The sequence below is a fragment of the Malus domestica genome, chromosome 07, assembly GCF_042453785.1.
Source record: "Malus domestica chromosome 07, GDT2T_hap1".
NCBI lineage: Eukaryota > Viridiplantae > Streptophyta > Magnoliopsida > Rosales > Rosaceae > Malus > Malus domestica.
Genome location: NC_091667.1, coordinates 34,297,311 through 34,318,103, shown reverse-complemented (window position 1 = coordinate 34,318,103; position 20,793 = coordinate 34,297,311). Strand labels below are relative to the sequence as shown.

The 20,793-nt window shown below is 37.4% G+C and overlaps 1 protein-coding gene, 1 long non-coding RNA gene and 3 pseudogenes across 4 annotated transcripts; 2 read left to right on the top strand and 3 right to left on the bottom strand.

Annotated features, from left to right (window-relative positions):
• Positions 1-1,031: 1,031 nt before the first annotated feature.
• On the bottom strand, positions 1,032-14,545 carry LOC103440127 (short-chain dehydrogenase TIC 32, chloroplastic-like). Of its 2 annotated transcripts, none has more exons than XM_070825483.1 (8): positions 14,312-14,514; positions 13,956-14,187; positions 13,788-13,867; positions 6,073-6,226; positions 5,847-5,925; positions 5,617-5,701; positions 1,541-1,587; positions 1,032-1,403 (listed from the first exon to the last, which is right to left on the bottom strand). In XM_070825483.1, the coding sequence occupies exons 1-8, from the start codon at positions 14,415-14,417 to the stop codon at positions 1,245-1,247; spliced, it is 942 nt and encodes a 313-aa protein (XP_070681584.1). In that variant the 5' UTR covers positions 14,418-14,514; the 3' UTR covers positions 1,032-1,244. The 2 variants fall into 2 exon arrangements, with proteins under 2 accessions (XP_070681584.1, XP_028962002.1); XM_029106169.2 differs by lacking the exons at positions 1,032-1,403; positions 1,541-1,587 and adding exons at positions 4,846-5,213; positions 5,348-5,394 and having other exon boundaries at positions 14,312-14,545.
• Positions 1,755-3,460, bottom strand: LOC103410296 (short-chain dehydrogenase TIC 32, chloroplastic-like; annotated as a pseudogene).
• LOC139197500 (pectinesterase 31-like) lies at positions 9,277-13,188 on the top strand (annotated as a pseudogene).
• A 1,460-nt stretch (positions 14,546-16,005) lies between the features above and the next one.
• LOC114826171 (SKP1-like protein 21) lies at positions 16,006-18,895 on the top strand (annotated as a pseudogene).
• On the bottom strand, positions 18,331-20,768 carry LOC139197618 (uncharacterized). Of its 2 annotated transcripts, none has more exons than XR_011583173.1 (2): positions 20,486-20,768; positions 18,331-18,572 (listed from the first exon to the last, which is right to left on the bottom strand). It is a non-coding gene; the product is annotated as an uncharacterized lncRNA (long non-coding RNA). The 2 variants fall into 2 exon arrangements; XR_011583174.1 differs by lacking the exon at positions 20,486-20,768 and adding an exon at positions 18,708-18,840.
• Positions 20,769-20,793: the final 25 nt, after the last annotated feature.

The following is a 20,793-nucleotide window of genomic DNA, read 5'->3' as shown; positions in this document are numbered from 1 at the left end:
GCCCATACACACCCTCACGTGCGGCTTGGGGTATGGGTTAGTTAGGTTTGGTCCTAGGGTTTGTTGGGTTTGGGCCTGAGCTTTGGGCTTAGGTCAAAATGGTTTGGGCCAAGGGTTTAATGGGCCAAAGGCCCAAGTTCTACACGGCCAAAGGGCCTAGGTTCAAAAGGATTTGGGATGGGGTTCTAACAGGCTTTGGACTTGAAAGCTCGGCTCAAGTCACTGGGTTTGAGGATTTTAATGGGTTGGGTTTGGTTGCTCAGTGGGCCAAAACCCTTAGGCTTTGGGTTAAAAGGTTTGGGCCAAAAGACTTGGGTTGCCGGGTTTAGGTCGTTTGACCAAGTTTCGACGAAAAAGGAAGACGGAGCTTCCCTAGCTCTGTTCAAATCCGATTCTCAATCCTAGGGTGCGATCTAGGTACCAAATTGAAGTGTAGGACGAGAGGAAGAGTTTCGTACCTATATCACGTCGTGAGGTGGCCAAAGTTGGTCAGATTTTGACTCAAAAGCCATAGGGCTCGCCGGAGAGGTTTGGGTGGCCTCTAGGTGTCTCGATGCTTCGTAGAGACGAAGGAGAGAGAGAGAAGGTCCACTCAATGTTGGTGGTGGTGTCGTGGTTCTTTGGGTGTGCGGGTGGGTGTGTGTGTTGCCGGGAAGGGAGAAGGAGATAAGTCCGAGAGATAGGGAGAGTGAGTTGAGAAAGAGCTTGGGGGAGAGAATAGAGAATGATATAAGGGATGGGGGGTGGTGCCACGTGGCAAGCAGAGAGAGCAGAAGAGTTGTAAAATAATGACAAAAAAAATCTAAAAAAGGGAAGGGGAATCCGGATAGGGTGGGAGGATAAAGGGCAAAAATGTCATTTCATAATTCCGTTAAAATGACAAAATACATAATTTGGGACGGGATTTCACATAATTTGTCATCAGTCAATCAATAAGCACACGAACAACATAATTTTGTTTCGACGATGAAATTTCTAAACTCGATACTAGAAATCAAACAAAAAGCAACCTCGAATCAAAACGACAAGGCTTTGAGCAGAAAAAGAAGATTATTCAGCTTGAAAGGATATTGTTCAACTTTTGAATTATAAGTTACAGCATTCTTTGAGTCTATTATTCAACAACAAACAACCACCACTAAGCATTATCCCTGTAAATAGGGTTGGTTGTATGAATCTTATAATGACACAGTGCAAATGGCACTTTCTTAAGTCTTTATATAGAGTTTTAAGTTTTGAGTAGATCATTTAGTCAAATCCATGCTAAAATCCCATAGTTTCTTTGCCATCTCCACGTCTTGACCTTGTGGCCTTGGCTTGGATAGGTTACAGTCCGAGAAATATTCACTGGTCACCCCCATGACTTGTGGATGCAGTGCCACGTAGCACGTCGTTGCTGCTCCCTGTAATCGACGAAGTTAATAATCAACATTACATTATACGTTTAAACGACTAATATTGGAAAGTTCATCATATTTCGAATTACTCAAATTCGCTTGGTATGTTGTTTGCTCAAGAGGTTCAAGCAGACGTAACTTACCTGCTGAACATTTTTAAGCACAGCTCTACCAAGCACGTTAACAAGCCCTGCATAAAACCAGAAAGCCAAACGTCTGATTATCCGAAACTAAGCATGTAGATAATGAATATGTAAATTTAAGAGTTGTAGATTGACGTCAAATTTGGTTCGGTTTAAACTTTAAACATACACTGAATACAAAGCCTCCTCAACAAGCGATAGTATCGGAATACATTTATATAAGACTAACATAGTTGGTTTTGTGAAGTGATTTAACGTTAATAATGCTGTAATAACGAAACAGATTGGTAACAATTGCACCAGGGTGAAGCGAGTTTGCAGTAATATCAGCTCCTTTTTCCTGTTGGACAATCACAAACAACAGAGTTCACTCAATGCACCATGACTGCCATAAACATAAAAAAAAACAAGGTAATGTGTGTTTATCTCTACATATAAAAGTACAGACGTATTTTCAGAATCATGATTCTGCTGATTTAACGTTGCGGATTACCTTTAAGCGTCTTGCAAGCTCATTAGCATGCAATATGTTAGCAAGCTTTGATTGGCCATATGCACGAAAGCTGCTGTACCTGCAGATGGGCAGTCACAAAATCGGATTGGACTTGTATCAATCTCCCTCCATTCAGCATACGCTATAATGAAGGAAGCACACCGAAAACAAATATACTACGTGACTAACTTGTGCAGAAGTACTGATATGGCATCAAAATCCAATTCCAAACTTTCTTGCTTAAGCTCCACCCGCTTTAATCAAAATCCTATGTGTGGCTCATGCGCTAACACGCATATAATACTATCTAAATATCTAAAAACTAAGAATTATCTCAATGTTACCCTGCTTGGTCGTTAATTTTATCAAAACGAATTCCTTCAGGATACGGGTTGCGGTGAGCTTCTGAGGACACATTTACGATTCTCCCTTCTTTGCCTCTTTTGCGTGCTGTTTTCTTCATAGTATCCAACAAAAGATTTGTCAAAAGAAAATGACCTGAAAAATCAGGAAAATAACCAAATAGATACAAATCAACTCTCCCGAATCAAAGAAGGATGAAAGGTTAGCTGAGTTTATTGATGCATATGCTCCGACACCGAGAGATAAAGGGTCTAAAACTAGATTGGCTACAGATTTAACTGGATGAAACATTCAGTCAATTAGAACAACTTAACCAAAAATACTTTTTAAGCTGTCAATGGCGTTTTAGGATTCATACAGCTGACCCTACTTAGTGCGATAAGGGTTGGCTGCTGTTGTTGTTGTTGTTTGTACTTTAAACTGTCAGTTTTACAGAGTAACAAATGCGACATACCTACGTGGTTTGTGGCGAACTGAAGTTCGATCTTGTCCTTCGAAGGCGTGAAAGGGGTTCCCATAACTCCTGCATTGTTACTTATGAAAAGACGAGTATTATTACCTGAAGTGGATTTTATGAACAAAGCCTCTTCAAGAACTTGTTCCGTTTCTGTCCATTTCTTACATTAGGATGTTAAGAGGAAGACCGGAGGAATTGAAATCCGATGCGAATTTCCTAACGGATGATAGCGAACTGAGATCCAGTTCCATGGCATCAACTTTGGCACTGGGGATTGCCTTCACTATTTGTTCTCTTGCATCTTTACCGGCTGCCATGGTTCTCACAGCCATAACCACATGGGCGCCACGCAGTGCAAGAACGCGTGCAGTTTCGGTGCCAATACCACTAGATGCTCCTGCAACATCGATATGCAGAACCAAAGAAAATTTTCCCATAAGAACAAATAATAATAGTTGAAAAAAAAAGTAGAAGAAGCAAACGAAAACTCCCTCGCCTGTAACAATGGCGGTGAGACCAGTGGCATCAATCCCTTCAGTAACTTCCTCTGCTGTGGAAGATGATGAGAACCCAGATGGCCATTTCCTTCTCTTCTCAAGAACCACATCTCTCTCTCTCCCTCTCTCTCTCCCTCCCTCCCTCTGCACGCAAAGAGAGCGAAAGTCTCGAAGTGCGGTTTTTAGTGACAGTTTTGGTGGAAGTGTTATTTTCTTTGCTTTGGTGGTAGGTGCCTCGGTGGAGCCTCTGTAGCCTATATTGTCTTTCGTGTCTAATTTATTCGGTTTGCCTCGTTCCAATTCTTGTCAAAATATTTTATTACAAAATGCTTGAATGAAATTAATTGTAAAATTCTTAGATATCAATTATATTTAATTTAGTCAGGTTTTTTATGCAAGAATTTACATTATTGAGCAAAAAAAATTAGGATAAAATAGTACGTACATTATTAAAAAAAAAAACATCTATAAAAACTGATCAAACAAAGATTCTGTTTTTGTTCCCTCTTACTTAGGGGTGAAAGTTTGATTGAAAATTTCCAATCTAAATCGAAAATTTCTATTCTTAGTCTGAATATTTTAGGTTTTGAATTTTTTTTATCACATCTAAATATACCTATTAGATCCGAAATTTCTCAAACTTAGTACTATATATATAAGCATGCATATTCTTATTTTATCATGTTTATTCTTAATTTTAGATATTCTTAATTTCATATTGTATTTTAATCATACTATTATATATTAGAACAGATTGCTTAAGCTTGTTGAAATTGTTCCGCCCTGTGATATTTTCGGTAGGTTGGACATCTATGTTTAACATAGTATAATGATGTCCCCATTTTTTAGAAAAATGGGGATCCCTCCCCTTAAGCAATCTGTATATTAGAAATGACATAGCTTGTTGAAATTGTTCCACCTTGTGATATTTTCGGATGTTTAACATAGTATAATGTTGTCCCCATTTTTTTTGAAAAATGGGGATCCCTCCCCTTAAACAATCTGTATATTAGAAATGACATAGCTTGTTGAAATTGTTCCGCCTTGTGATATTTTCGGTAGGTTGGACATCTATGTTTAACATAGTATAATGTTGTCCCCATTTTTTTAGAAAAATGGGGATCCCTCCCCTTAAGCAATCTGTATATTAGAAATGACATAGGTTGTTGAAATTGTTCCGCCTAGTGATATTTTCGGTAGGTTGGACATCTATGTTTAACATAGTATAATGCTGTCTTGCACTACCTGTTTTGTTGTATCATCGTCATCATGTATGTAGTGTATATCATCACTCAAGTGTAACGAAGAAATCTAACTGCATGGTTCTCTCTTTTACCTCTTCAACTTCTCTGGTCTTTTCATAACGAATGTCAAGTGAATTTGTCATCAGTCCGTCAATAAGCACCCGAACAACGGCATTTTGTTTCGAAGATGAAATTCCTAAACTTGATACAAGATATCAAACGAAAAGTAATCTCGATCAAAACGACAAGGGTTCGAGCAGAAAAAAGGAGTTTATTCACCTTGAAAGGATATTGTTCAACTTCTTAGTTATAAGTTACAGCATTCTAGGAGTCTATTATTCAAACAACAAACCACCACCACTAAGCATGATCCCAGTAAGTGAGATCGGCTAATCTTAGAACGGCACAGTGCAAAGCGCATTCTTTTAAGTCTTTATATAGAGTATAAGTTTTCAGAAGATCATTTAGTCAAATCCATGCTGAAATCCCATAGTTTCTTTGCCATCTCCGCGTCTTGACCTTGTCGACTTGGCTTGGATAGGTTACTGTCCCAAAAATATTCGCCCGTCACCCCCTTGACTTGTGGATGCAGTGCCACATAGCACATCGTTGCCGCTCCCTGTAGTAGACAAAGTTAATAAACAACACGACATTCTACGTTTAAACGACTATTTGAAAGTTCATCATATTTCGAATTACTCAAATTCGCTTGGTATGTTGTTTGCTCTAGAGGTTCATGCAGATGTAACTTACCTGCTTAACATTTTTAAACACACCTCTACCAAGCACATTAACAAACCCTGCATCAAACCAGAAAACCAAACGTCTGATTATCCGAAACTAAGCACGTAGATAGTGAATGTGTAAATTTGAGATTTGTAGATAGACGTCAATTTTGGTTCGGTTTAAACTTTAAACATACACTGAACACAAAGCCTCCTCGACAAGCGATAGTATGCAATATATATCGGAATTCTACATTTAAATAAGACTCCCATAGTTGGTTTAGCGAAGTGATTTACCGCTAATAGCGCTGTTATAACGAAACAGATTGGTAACAATTGCACCAGGGTGAAGCGAGTTTGCAGTTATATCAGCTCCTTCTTCCTGTTGAACAATCACAAATAACGGAGTTCAATCAACACACATTGTGTGTTTATCTCTGCACATAAAAGTACAGACGTAGTGGACCGATGTATGCAAGCGGGTATTTTCAGAATCACGATTCTGCTGGTTTAACGTTGCTGATTACCTTTAAGCGTCTTGCAAGCTCATTAGCGTGCAAAATGTTAGCAAGCTTCGATTGGAAATATGCACGAAAGATGCTGTACCTGCAGATAGGTAGAAGTACTGATATGGCATCAAAATCCAAAACCAAACTTACTTGTTGCATAAGCTCCATCCGTATTTAATCAAAATTTTATGCATGACTCTTGCGGTAACACGTAACCAATAACTAAGAATCATCTCAATATTACCCTTGTTGGTCGTTAATTTTATCAAAACGAATTCCTTCAGGATACGGGTAGCGGTGACCTTCTGAGGACACATTTACGATTCTCCCTTCTTTGCTGCTTTTGCGTGCTGTTTTCTTCATAGTATCCAACAAAAGATTTGTCAAAAGAAAATGACCTGCAGAATCAGGAACATAACCAAAAAGATAAATCAACCCCTCCGAATCAAAGAAATATGAACGGTTGGCTGCGTTTATCGATGCATACACTACTACAATACTAACTTTAGGTATCGGACGATCCTGGCGGTTAATAAGTCATTCTGACGGATAAAAGATATCCAACACATAATTTATTTACTGGCGGATTTAACCGCCATAAAATTATTATAACCCTCAGTATGTTTTTTAATATTTTTAACATATTCTGGCGGTTTCTAAGTTAATAGTGGCGGTTATAACCGACATAAATTGACTATTTTATTATTTTAAAATGTTACATTGATTAAAAATAAATAAACAAATGGTTTAATTTTTTTTTCACTCACGGTCCTGTTACCTAATCTCTGAATGTTTTTTTTTTTTTTTTTTGCGATTTTTTACACATGCTATCTCGGAGTATATACAAACATATTTGACGGTGAATGCATATCCTATCAAATTGATAGATTTAACAAACACTTAAGAGTTAATGTTATACTTCCATTAAGTATAAAAATTCACTAGTGTAAATATTTTAAATTGAAGATCAAATTCGTTCAATGCATTCTTATAGGGTCGAGGAGTGTAGCTGTAAAAAATCATCAAAATTGGAGCTAAAATAACCGTTAAATTGTGATGTTTTGTTTATAACCATCGAAATTTTTTTTTTCGTTACCTAATATCTGAATGTTTGTTTTTTACGATTTTTTACGTATACAATCTCGGAGTGTGTAAAAATAAGTTTGACGGTTGGATCGTTGACAAAAGTTTAATAGAATGCATATTGCATCAAAACTGTAGACACTTTGAGTTAATATTATACTTCTATTAAATACAAAATAAGATTTTGTTGTATCCACTAGTGTAAATATTTTAAATTGAAGATCAAATTTATTCATTACATTCTTATAGGGTTGAGGAGTGTAGTTGTAAAAAATCATCAAAATCGGAGCTAAAGTAATCGTTAAATTGTGATTTTTCTTTTATAACCGTCAAAATTTTTTGTTCCGTTACCTAATCTCTGAATGTTTATTTTTTACAATTTTTTACGTATGCAATCTCGGAGTGTGTAAAAATAAGTTTGACGGTTGGATCGTTGAAAAAAGTTTCGAATAATGCATATTGCATCAAAACGGTAGATTAAACAAACACTTAGAGTTAATATTATACTTCTATTAAGTATAAAATAAGATTTTGTGGTATCCACTAGTGTAAATATTTTAAATTAAAGATCGAATTTATTCATTACATTCTTATAGGGTCGAGGAGTGTAGCTGTAAAAAATCATCAAAATCGGAGCTAAAATAATCGTTAAATTGTGATTTTTCGTTTATAATCGCCGAAAACTTTTGTTCCGTTACATAATCTCTGAATGTTTGTTTTTTACGATTTTTTTACGTATGCAATCTCGGAGTGTGTACAAATAAGTTTGACGGTTGGATCGTTGAAGAAAGTTTCGTAGAATGCATGTTGCGTCAAAACGGTAAATTAAACAAACACTTGAGTTAATATTATATACTTCAATTAAGTATAAAATAAGATTTTGTGGTATCCACTAGTGTAAATATTTTAAATTGAAGATCAAATTTATTCATTACATTCTTATAGGGTTGAGGAGTGTAGCTGTAAAAAATCATCAAAATCAGAACTAAAATAATCGTTAAATTGTGATTTTTCTTTTATAACCGTCGAAAACTTTTGTTCCATTACCTAATCTCTAAATGTTTGTTTTTTACGATTTTTTACGTATGCAATCTCGGAGTGTGTACAAATAAGTTTGACGGTTGGATCGTTGAAAAAAGTTTCGTAGAATGCATATTGAGTCAAAACAGTAGATTAAACAAACACTTAGAGTTAATATTATACTTCTATTAAGTATAAAATAAGATTTTGTGGTATCCACTAGTGTAAATATTTTAAATTAAGGATTGAATTTATTCATTACATTCTTATAGGGTCGAGGAGTGTAGCTGTAAAAAATCATCAAAATCGGAGCTAAAATAACCGTTAAATTGTGATTTTTCGTTTATAATCGTCGATAACTTTTGTTCCGTTACGTAATCTCTGAATGTTTGTTTTTTACGATTTTTTACGTATGCAATCTCGGAGTGTGTACAAATAAGTTTGATGGTTGGATCGTTGAAAAACGTTTTGTAGAATGCATGTTGCGTCAAAACGGTAGATTAAACAAACACTTGAGTTAATATTATACTTCAATTAAGTATAAAATAAGATTCCCCTAGTGTAAATATTTTAAATTGAAGATCAAATTTATTCATTACATTCTTATAGGGTTAAGGAGTGTAGCTGTAAAAAAACATCAAAATCGGAGCTAAAATAACCGTTAAATTGTGAATTTTCTTTTATAACCATCGAAAACTTTTGTTCCATTACCTAATCTCTAAATGTTTGTTTTTTACGATTTTTTACGTATGCAATCTCGGAGTGTGTACAAATAAATTTGACGGTTGGATCGTTGAAATTTTTTTCGTAGAATGCATATTGCGTCAAAACGGTAGATTAAACAAACACTTAGAATTAATATTATACTTCTATTAGGTATAAAATAAGATTTTGTGGTATCCACTAGTGTATATATTTTAAACTAGTTTCGTAGAATGCATAAATTTGCCAAAATTTTGAAGTGGGAAAAGTAATTTGTGCTAAATTTTTTTTTTATGTTTTTCAAGTATTGATTAGACAATATTTAGTTTGTGTGAAGACATTTTCATTGTACAATTCTCTTTTTGTTTCTTTATCGCATATTTTACATGGATTATTATCTATTAAACCAAAAATGTAAAAATTATCTATTAAACCATACAATTATTTATTTAATTTTTAAAAACATATGTTTATTTATTTATTAAACCAAACAATTATTATTTTATTTTTTAAAATCGTAACAATTTTTTTTTTTGGGGGGGGGGGGCAATTTTAAAATTTGGGGGAAAGTTTAAAATTTTCAGAGGGAATTTTGGGGGGATTTTTGCCGTCATTTTGTTTTTGTCGGTTATAACAAACATTAATGAGAAGTTTCTGTAGGTTTTTATTTAAAAAAAAAATATTTCTATCGGTTTTAACCGACAGTAATAAAACATTTCCACAATATCACCCCTCAATCTCTTCCTTGCGCCGGTGCTTCTCCCTTCCCCATTTTCTCCTCTCCTCATTTCCTTCTCCTTATCTTCTCTCCTCATTTACCTCAAATACGGGGCAGTCGGTGTACGTGCCCAAGACGAAGAACCTCATCACGCTCGCGGGTTTGGCTTCGGAGCTCACTGTGCTCACCTGGAACACCGCCACCAAAATCGAGCACCACCAGGTGAGGTACTACACTTTGTTAATGCTACCCAGTCGGGTTTTTGACATGTGGATGAAGAGTTGTTTTGCTGACGCTGTGGGTTTTTGGTAGGCTTCTCGGGTGATAGGGTCTGGGACTTTCGAGTGTGGGAGTGCTATTGTGGAAGGAGAGGATTTTATTGCAGAGAACATTACTTTTGAGAACTCTGCTCCTGAGGTAAGCTTTTCTTATGTTTTCATCACTTAGTTTTTACTCAAAGTTTGCATCTTCTGATTGCTTTTTTGTACATTGAGCATGGTGAAACTTGTCACGCCCCGATCCCGACATACATCCAGGATCAACACGTGACGTTACCAAATACTTGTATCTCAACATACCTCGTCTCCAGAATATGACAAATCACAACTTAATAATCGAATTGCATAGTCATTTTTCCGTATACTTTATGGCTGCATCTAACCTACTCGTTAGACTACCTACGTACCCTTATTAGGGATCAAGCCATTCATAGTTTGTCCTTTCGCTACACTCGAACATTCATCACATAAACCACTGTATCTCAACATAATACCACAATTCAATTATGTAGCACCTCAAGGAGCATTTAACAAGGCACAATATTAATTTCTATTCATATCATCACTCATCCACACATATGCATTCCAACACCATCCAATTGTCACATCAATCAATAATGCCAATCACCATATCATCAATAACACATACAATTCATCGAACTGCAGGGCTATAGCGACACAGTTCGGCCGAAGCCTACATCTCTGAAGCTGTCTCAAATGATGCGATTTCGAACCACTCAACGAAATCCATCATCATCGGGTTCTGGACCTCTCAACGGAACCAGGACACCAAAGGGGATTCCGGACCATCACTCAACGAAATCCAAATTGGGATACGATTCCGGACCATCACTCAACGGAATCGCGAAGTATGAGGGATTCCGGACCATCACTTAACGGAATCCAAACCAATATACGATTCCGGACCATCACTCAATGAAATTGCAAAGTAGAAAGGAATTCTGGACCATCACTCAATGGAATCCATCCAAGCATATGATTCCGGACCATCACTCAACGGAATCACAGAATAGAAGGGATTCCGGACCATCACTTAACGGAATCCAAGCAAGCATATGATTCCTACCAAATGTACCAGGTATATTTAAACCTCATCATCTACATAATTACAACGTAGTCACTTACATATTCACTTCTTGTGACCACCAACTAATATGTCACACAAGCATATAAGTTCTACATAATACTTCTAATAGGAATATACGATCACATTATCACCACATTTATCGGACTTACCTTTCACATTACTAAAAGATAATTAAACGCACATATATCACAATCATCACCCGTACACAAGCCAATTCATGTTTAATAAACATAAGTCTATGGCTAAATATATATATATATATATATATATATATATAAATCATATGTCAATGGAAATCCTATTTATAAGACCAATTCATATTCACAATTAATACCAATATAAGAAATTAAGATAATAAACAATATCACAAGTATTCAAGTCACTCTCCAACCAATGTAGTCCCACTAGACTTCACTTAAGTCTCCCATAGTACTAATTTTAGTAATTAGGACGCTTCAAGACATGTTGACCAAAAGTCAACTCTCGATCAACAATATGGTCCACAAACTTTCGTAATTTGATTCAGAAGATCTGTACCTTGGATTTCCGATCCGTAACTTTCCAAAGTCCACATTATGCTCAAATAACAACATACAAAAATCTCAACACGATTCGACGGTTGGATCTCCGCCAATTTCAAAATTCAAGTGACGATCGACATTTAATTTTACAAACTTAGAAATTCAATTAGGCAAGATCCGTACATCGTATTCTCGATCCGTATGTTTCTATGATCCAAAAATATTATGTTCTATCACATATTAAGGTTTGGTGACGATCCAACGGTCGGATCGTCGAATCATATTTTTGACCTAACCACGTATCGTAATGAAATTAGGTTCAAACAATCAAACCATATCACAAGGATATCAATTATGAAACCGGGGCATATAATTGAACTTAAAAGGACATCTTCGGCCCACCGGCCAGGCCGCCACCGCATGCGCTGCCGCAGGTGGCGGTTGGCCGCCCCGACTTGTCGGAAAATTCAACTATTTTTAAAAATTACCAACAATTATAGAAATGAAGATCTCAAAGAGTAGAGCAAACTTTATACCTGTGGCCAAGTCCAATTTGGCCGGGAAACACTTCAATTTCACTCAAACCCGCCAAAAACCCTTGAATTTGGGTGTTCTTGATTCGACTCCAAAGCTACTCCGACGCCTCAACCATTACTTGGGCTTTGTTCCAGGTTTCAAGAGGAGTCTAATGGTGGTGGCAATTTGATGAAATCGTTTCGAATTTGGGTGATTCGAACACAACACCACCGCACCCTACCGTGCGGATTCACCCATTTTCAAGGCCAAAACCCTTGATTTTTGAGGTGCAAGAGGAAGAAGGAAGGTTATGGGGAAGTTTTCAATTGATTTTTTGGTGGAATTCACCGGAAAAACTGTCGGAAAAGCCGAATGAGTGGCTGGAGTTCACGGGTCCGTTCGACCCGACCCCTTTTCCCTTATTCTTTTTTTTTTCCTCCTTTCCCTCCTTTCCCATCCTTTCCTCCCTCTCTGATTCGCCACTTCCTTCCTCTCTCCTCTTCTGATTCGTCCCCCCTCTCCCTCTTTTCTCTCCCGCACCTCCTTTTCTTTTCTTCTTCCTCCCCCCTTTCAACCACTCCCCGTGGCTTTTTCTTTAATTTTTTTTTCTTTCTTTCTTTAGCTGCCATTTGGCAGCTCAATTTCTTAACATTAATATTATTTTTTTTCTTCCAACAATATGCAATCGAGGGGCTTCTCATAAAAAAAACATGCGTTGTACATATAAATGCGTTGCAATTAATAATACAAAAATATGTACCTTTAAACAGTGAAATTCGGGGACGGAATTTCACAAAACTTGTAGTTTGAAGTTGAAATTTTGAACTTGTTGGTTTGTGTTGGTTTGGTTTGGTTTGGTTTCGTTTTTTTCTATGGAGTGTTATGAATGTTGGACTTCCTTTCACTTTTTGAACTTCATTCACTCTGAACATTGTGTTTAACTTTTTCTTCCCTTTGTTTTGTTGGTAGGGTTCATGTCAAGCTGTGGCAATTAGAGTAACAACTGATCAATGTGCCTTCTATAACTGCAAGTTCCTTGGATGGCAGGTATACCCATTGCCCCAATTGGTCTGTTTATTTTCTTAAATTTCTTGTTGGGTTCAAACTTTTACTGTTTTTACCGGGTAATCACGAGCTATTTGAGGATAAATGAGAGCAGTTATCAGTCTAATTGGTGGGTTCCTTCGAATTTTAATGCAGGATACCCTGTACTTGCATTATGGAAAACAGTATCTCAAAGATTGTTATGTTGAAGGAAGTGTGGACTTCATTTTTTGCAATAGCACGGCGCTTCTGGAGCATTGTCATATCCACTGCAAGTCAGCAGGTTTCATATATAACTGCCCAAAGCAGGAAATCTCCCCAGGAGACAACAGGATATGGAAAATGCAGAATTTTTTTTATTTATTATTAATATATTTGATGTCGGTTTTATCCGACAAGAATGATTTTATTTCTTTTTATAATAAATTCTCTGTCGGCTATAACCGACAGAAATCTTGGCGGTTTTAGTATTTTCTGTCGGTTTTATCCAACATAAATTCTCTTATTTATTTATTATAAATATATATCCTGTCGGATATAACCGACAGTATTTCTGTCGGTTTTAGAGTATTTTCTGTCGGAAAATTCATTTCCTGACGCATGCAATTATGTCGCTTATTATATTCGTCACTGCATCCATTTTCTATTGGATTTTGCTTAAAATCCGACAGTAATATACGTTTTTTGTTGGTTTTTGAACCGCTAGTTATAGATAATTTTGTAGTAGTGATATGCTCCGACATCAACTGTTAAAAGAAGGTCTAAAACTAGATTGGCTACAGTTAAACTGGAAGTTACATTCAGTCAATTAGGACATCTTAACCAACAATACTTTCGTAAAATGTCACTGGCGTTCTAGGATTCATACTGCCGACCCCACTAAGTGAAAAATGATTAGTTGTTGTTGTTGGTTTTGTTGTTGTTTGTACTTTAAACTTTCACTTTTACTGAGTAACAAATGCAACATACCTACGTGGTTTGTCGCGAACTGAAGTTCGATCTTGTCCTTCGAAAGCGTGAAAGGGGTTCCCATAACTCCTGCATTGTTACTTAAGAAAAGACAAGTATTATTACCTTAGGTGGATTTTATGAACAAAGCCTCTTCAAGAACTTGTACCGTTTCTGTCCATTTCTTACATTAGGATGTTAAGAGGAAGACCAGAGGAATTGAAATCCGAGGCGAATTTGCTAACGGATGATAACGAACTGAGATCCAATTCCATGGCATCAACTTTGGCACTGGGAATTGCCTTCACTATTTGTTCTCTTGCATCTTTACCGGCTGCCATGTTCCTCACTGCCATAACTACATGGGCGCCACGCAGTGCAAGAACGCGTGCAGTTTCGGTGCCAATACCACTGGATGCTCCTGCAACATCAATATGCAGAACCAAAGAGCATGTTCCCATAAGAACAAGGAACAATAGTTGAAGAAAGTATACCATCTACATATCAAACTTAAAGAAAGAAGCAGCAAATGGAAGTTCCCTCACCTGTAACAATGGCGGTGAGACCAGTGGCATCAATCCCTTGAGTAACTTCTTCTGCTGTGGAAGATGATGAGAACCCAGATGGCCCCTTTCTTCTGAAGCACCACATCTTCTTCTTCTCTCTCCCTCTGCAGCAAAGAGATGGGAAAATCTCGAAGTGTAGTTTATACTAGTGACAGTTAGTTGAAGTGTTCTTTTCTTTTCTCTTTCGTGTCTAATTTATGGACACAAAGTTTGGAAAGATCAATTTAATTAGCACAATAATCATCTTCTTATTCACTAATTTGTTGTTCACGATTTGACTTATTTGGGTTTATCTTGTAATTTGGATTTGATTTTTTTGAGCAAACTCCACCGTCTTGTACACTGTTTCTAGTTGTGGGGCATAGTTTTTTTTTTTTTTTTGTTGAACAAGTGACATTATCTACACTAAAGGGAAGAAGGTGAGCTTAGCCTCATAATGAACTAGCAATAATATGGTTCAAATTCACCTTTGGCGAGAATCGAACCTAAGATCTCACTTACAAACGAAGAGGAATACCACTAGATCGTAGTACTAATGGCAATTGTGGACATAGCTTGTTGAAATTGTTTGGTATCGTATCATTTTCAGTAGGTTGTAATTCTTTATTTCATATTATGTGTTTTTTTTTAAACAATTGATATTATCTACACTAAGGGGAGGGAGTGAGTTTAACCTCACAATGGGCTAGCAATAATGTGGTTCAAATTCGTCTTTGGTAAGAATCGAATATAAGACCTCTCACTTACCAGTGAAGAGGAATATCATTAGACCGTATCATATTATATGTTTTAATCATGCTATTATATATTAAAAACGAAGAGTACATATTATCATACGTATTATTTTATCTTGTCTAATATGATTTTACTTCATACACACATGTGATGGCATGCAAATATCACAAAAATTTGGAAAAAAATAATTGAATAGTGGATATATAAAAATTTGAAAATTTCCAAAGTCTTGCAAAAATATAAGAGATCCGAATTATGAGATAAAACGAGTTTGATATTTTTCATAAATTCCGATTTTCGAATTAGAACTATAATTTGATTTTGAAAAATTTTAAATTAAAATTGGAATGCTTGTTTCCGATCCGATCCCACCTAAAATCAGTGCCATGCATGAAATATTAATATATGATAAAGGTGAAGAGTCCGCGAAAATAAAACAAACGGGGAGAAAAATCACTGTGGGCGTGCCCTATTTTACCAAAACCTCACCCAACCCACGTGATACTGGGCATCTCACTACCCGACCCGCCCAAACGCTAACCGGGCCGATCACCTCCTCCATCCAAGTCCAAAAGGTATCGTTTGGTATGCAGACGGGTCGTGACTGAATGGAGAGGGAGTAAAGATGCCCTCGGATGGAAACAAGGAGAAAGAAGAAAGAGACGGAGATGTTATAATTTTGTGTTCCACGGATGTGGAACGAGTCGTTCCAGAGGGTGAGGCGGAATGAAAATTCACCCAAAATTCGTCTCGTGGAACAGCGCGTTCCACCCGTTTTAGGAGCACCAAACATGGGACGGAACGCCTCGTCCCATTCCGTTTCGTTCCGTCCTGCGTACCAAAAGGCACCAAAGGTCTGAAACCCTAACTACCAGCACGTGCGAGGGCGCCTCCTTCTTAGAGTCACGTGCCGGAAACAACCGCACACAGACTCCAAATCGTGATAGCTGGAAGAAGGGAAATGATACAGGAAGAAAAGGAAGACAGAGAAAGAACAGAACAGAGATAGAAACCCTAGCTCCCTCCCCAGTTTTCCCACCCCCAAATTTCCCACCTCTCCCAATTTCCCTCCCAAATCTCCATGCATTTCAGCTCATGTTTGAGGTACGCTCACCGCTCGTTCTCCAATTGACAATTTTTCATATGGCATTGATTTATGCATGCGACTGTGGCTAATTGTATTTTTCCCAATTCAGGATTGTTTAATCGATTGACAGTTCTTTGATGGGATTGTTTTTTTTATTTTTTTCATATAAATAAACCCTAAATTTAATTTATATAGAAATACTACTGTTGATAAGGATTTTGTTAGTTGTGAGGTGGAATCATCAACAATGGAAGTTGAAGGTTCTTCCTTGGTGGGAAATGGAAACTGGGCTGGATTCTGAAAACCATTTTGGCATGGTTTATAATCTGAATTGTCGTTTGTATGTGTCCTGGAATTCGGCTTTTCGGTTTCTTGGCAACCATTTGACATGGTTTGTTATATCACTTCTTATTGGGTTCAGCTAACCCAACTGTTTATAAAGAGATTCTTTTTTTTTTGTTGAATTGCTCAACCAGTTGGTTGCATTACAATCGTCTCTTTTCGTGCTTGTTTCTTATTGGGTCATGGAGATTGAAGAACTCAATAGATTAGCTTCCAAGTTGTCTCCTTTCCGCATACTGCCCCTTTATTTCTTTTGGCAGACCGAATACTACATTGAGTTCTGAATGTTGGTTTATGCATGTTAAAAGCTATTTTGTGTTGTATTTATCATTCAATCTTTAATATGCTAGTCTGGTATTAAGTATTGAGCTTTGTGCTGCTAGCGTGAAACTTATTTTTTCTCAACTTTCCCGACCTCCCTAGATGGTTCTAGATGGGCTGTTCATAGCTTGTATGTTGTATGAGAATCTACGGGTATAAAATGAAAAAGAACAAGTGAAAACCAATACAATTGGAATATACTGTCATGTCCAAGCCGATCTCCTCCCTTAGGTAACAACCTGTCCATGTGCTCATCAATATTGCTCATGTATTGTAATATTTTCTTTTCTTTCTTTCCCCTCTATGCTCACAGAGATATTGAGAAACTCCAGTGAAGTACTCCACAAATATACTTACCCTTTTTCTTGTTACAAATTTTAATTACCACTGTTAACTGTTATAGTTAAATTAAAATATTAAAGTTAATGATAAAGGTCGTCATGGAATTTGAGGATATAATCTCGTTTGCTCCCCATATCTTATTGTGTTTTACTTTGAATACAGGAAAAATATTTGAGAAAGCTCTCCAGATAAGAATGCTAATACAAATTTTGTTGGGATTCAAGATCGTATCATTTTGGGAAGCACTGATAACTATTTTGTACTTAGTTAATCAAGTCAAGCTTTTGAATGAGGAAAAGGTTCCATTTCCCCTGTAACTCCTTGTGTTTGGAAGTGGTGGTAAAAGGTGGTTTTTGGTTCACCTCTTCTGAAAGTTAGTTGCGGTATCACTGTCAAATGTCAGAAGGTGTCATGGCGGTAGTCAAACCTGAGGTATGCTACTTCATTGTCTGATGAATTACAAATGGTAATTTAGGCAAGTTAGATTATTCAGTTTCATTCCATTTGTTTTCACATTCTATGATTTCAGCAGCATATATATCTTTAAGGGTCCTTTGTCACTTGACTATGGTGGGAAATGAATAGGTATACTAAAAGAATTAGTTTGTTTCTAGACAAACTCTTGGTGGAATGTAAATGGAGAGTTGTAATTTCATTACAAAGGCTGGTGCATAGTGGTCAGAATAAGCAGTGCATAGTAAAAGAATTAGGTTCTGTGGGTTGCATGTGTGGTAGTTCAAGCAAAGATGATATAGAAGTATCCGTTGTGTTTCTCTTTTGACTCCCTCATGAATTTCCTTATGTTTTGTGCAATTAGATGAAATCTTACATCTGGCTTCAAACTGCTGATGCCTCCATCCAACAAGTAGAAGAAGAGGTTGCCATGTTTTGTCCCATGATATGCCGAGAAATATTGCAAACAGGAATGGGATCTTCCAAAAACTATACTATATCACTTCCTCAACGAGTTAATCCTGCCATTTGGGCTTAATACTCGACTACTGTCGGTTTCATCAAGTACCCGCTCGCTCTAATAAGGTCTTACATATAATTCTAACACTTTTAGTTTCTTTTTCTGTTCTTACATGATATTATTTTCCAATTGACAGTCAACGGTGAAAATCTTATGTAGAAAACTTGGAGAAAATATTGCTACCCTTTATGTGGCCGAAAAAGGGTGGTTTTGATAGTCTTTCATCCATCATCATCATGTACATGGTGAAGTCAGAAGTAATTTATGTGTTTGATAGAATTAGTATCATGTATAGGAGCGCAAAACTTTTGATGAGAAATTTATTCGAATGAATACAAAAAAGTTATGTGAATTGACGTCCGCTGCTGACAGCCTCCAGTTGAAGCCTTTGGTTGATCTCACCAGCCGAGCACTTGCTTGAATTATTGAAGGAAAAACACCTGAGGAGATGCGCAGACATTTCATTTACCAGATGACCTCACAGAGGCTTTTTTACTATCAGAAGTTTTTTTTTTTTTCCTTCCATCCATGTTTTTCATGTATATATGGTTGAATCCAGGAGGAGAAGTTGGTACCTCTAAGAAACATAACTGAGGATCCACGTATCCGGCTCCTTAACCGGTTATATGCTAGAAAGAGGAAAGAATTAAAAGAGCGAGAGAAACTGAAGTTGCTTACTTTTACTTGACGAGTTTGAAGCCTTTCCCATATGTTAAATGCGATATATGTGTTAATTTTATATTTCACAATGTTTATCATCTGAGTTGTGCAAAGTATAAACAAAATGATAGTATAATAGTATTCAGCCGTCAATTGAATGATAGTGATAATGCATGACATGTTCATAGCATACATCTAATTCAGAATACAAGCGGAAGGTGCTCTTACAAGTGAAGTCAAAGCAGAGAGGATGATGTGGTATCAAGTTGATATATATAATACTAAAACAGTTATTCAACAACGTACTAATCCCCAAAGTTTTATGGAAACTCAATAGTATAATATGTAATAGGTTTCTTCTGAAAACCCTAGCATGCCATAAAACCTTTGTAAAACATATATCGTATATAGTGTGTTAAATAACGGTATTATAATCGACCGAAGCCATTACATCACCCGACCAGTAGACCAAATATATGAATATCTTCCGACCTGTAGGCCACTACCTCACCCAACCCATAGGCCAAATAAATATCTTTCGACGCGTAGGCCACTACATCACCCGACCGAAGACAATATAAGTATCATCGCCCGTAGACAGAACAATGACCACTAGATAAGCGCAAAAACATTGAATATAATCTTTCCAACATAAGTATATATCTCAATGGAGCTCAGTAGCTCAAACATCATATCTCAAAACATCTTCATAGTATATAGTCATCCATCATATATACTACAAAGAGTGTAAATTCGATAAAGTATGGTATTCCAAAATATTCTCAGTAAAACATGATATCTCATAAAGTGTAAAACTAATTTACTCATAAACGTTTCATAAAACGTAACTATCAAATCATGTTTTTCATGTATGCATTTCTAATAGTAAAATCATGCATTTTAGAAGGGGTCCACTAACAGATACTTCGTCACAGAAGAGCCATGCGAAACAGAAATGACGGAATCGCCGCTAATAATCACACTTAAGCACATAAAGGGTCAAATTAATAAAACTAACAATTGAATTTCGGAAAACGAACGTCATATACGGATTCAGGACGTTGAAAAACATAAAGGGGATCTCGGGTACCCCCACGTGCTGTCGCAAGATGGCAACTCTAGCGGCCATGCAACGCTAGAAAGTTGGTCGGAAAAGTCACCGGTGCCGCCGTGGACGGCGACGTCCATAGCGACGCGTATGATCTATGTGCCAACACCGGCAGCCATTCACGTGCACCCACACGCACCCTCACGCGCGGCCTGGGGTCTGGGTTAGTTGGGTTTGGCCCTAAGGTTTGTTGGGTTTGGGCTTGAGCTTTGGGCTTAGGTCAAAATGGTTTGGGCCAAGGGTTTAATGGGCCAAAGGCCCAAGTTCTACACGGCCCAAGGGCCTAGGTTCAAAAGAATTTGGGCTGGGGTTCTAACAGGCTTTGGGTTTGAAAGCTTGGCTCAAGTCACTGGGTTTGAGGATTTTAATGGGTTGGGTTTGGTTGCTCAGTGGGCCGAAACCCTTAGGCTTTGGGTTAAAAGGTTTGGGCCAAAAGACTTGGGTTGCCGAGTTTAGGTCATTTGACCAGGTTTCGACGAAAAAGGAAGCCGGAGCTTCCCGAGCTCTGTTCAAATCCGATTCTCAATCCTAGGGTGCGATCTAGGTACCAAATTGAAGTGTAGGACAAGAGGAAGAGTTTCGTACCTATATCATGTCGTGAGGTGGCCCGAAGTTGGTCGAATTTTGACTCAAAATCCATAGGGCTCGCTGGAGAGGTTTGGGTGGCCTCTAGGTGTCTCGATGCTTCTTAGAGACGAAGGAGAGAGAGAGAAGGTCCACTCGATGGTGGTGGTGGTGTCGTGGTTCTTTGGGTGTGCGGGTGGGTGTGTGTGTCGCCGGGAAGGGAGAAGGAGATAGGTCCGAGAGAAAGGGAGAGTGAGCTGAGAAAGAGCTCGGGGGAGAGAATAGAGAAGGATAAGGGATGGGGGGGTGGTGCCACGTGGCAAGCAGAG

What these genes read in the sequence shown, in the direction of transcription:
- LOC103440127 (XM_029106169.2), bottom strand. Translation starts at nt 14,417, where the DNA reads ATGTGGTGCTTCAGAAGAAAGGGGCCATCTGGGTTCTCATCATCTTCC. An exon ending in CTTCCTCTTAACATCCTAAT is followed by an intron (nt 13,868 to 13,955) that starts GTAAGAAATGGA and finishes TCTTTTCTTAAG; the next exon opens with TAACAATGCAGGAGTTATGG. An exon ending in TTATAACAGCGCTATTAGCG is followed by an intron (nt 5,395 to 5,616) that starts GTAAATCACTTC and finishes GGTTTGATGCAG; the next exon opens with GGTTTGTTAATGTGCTTGGT.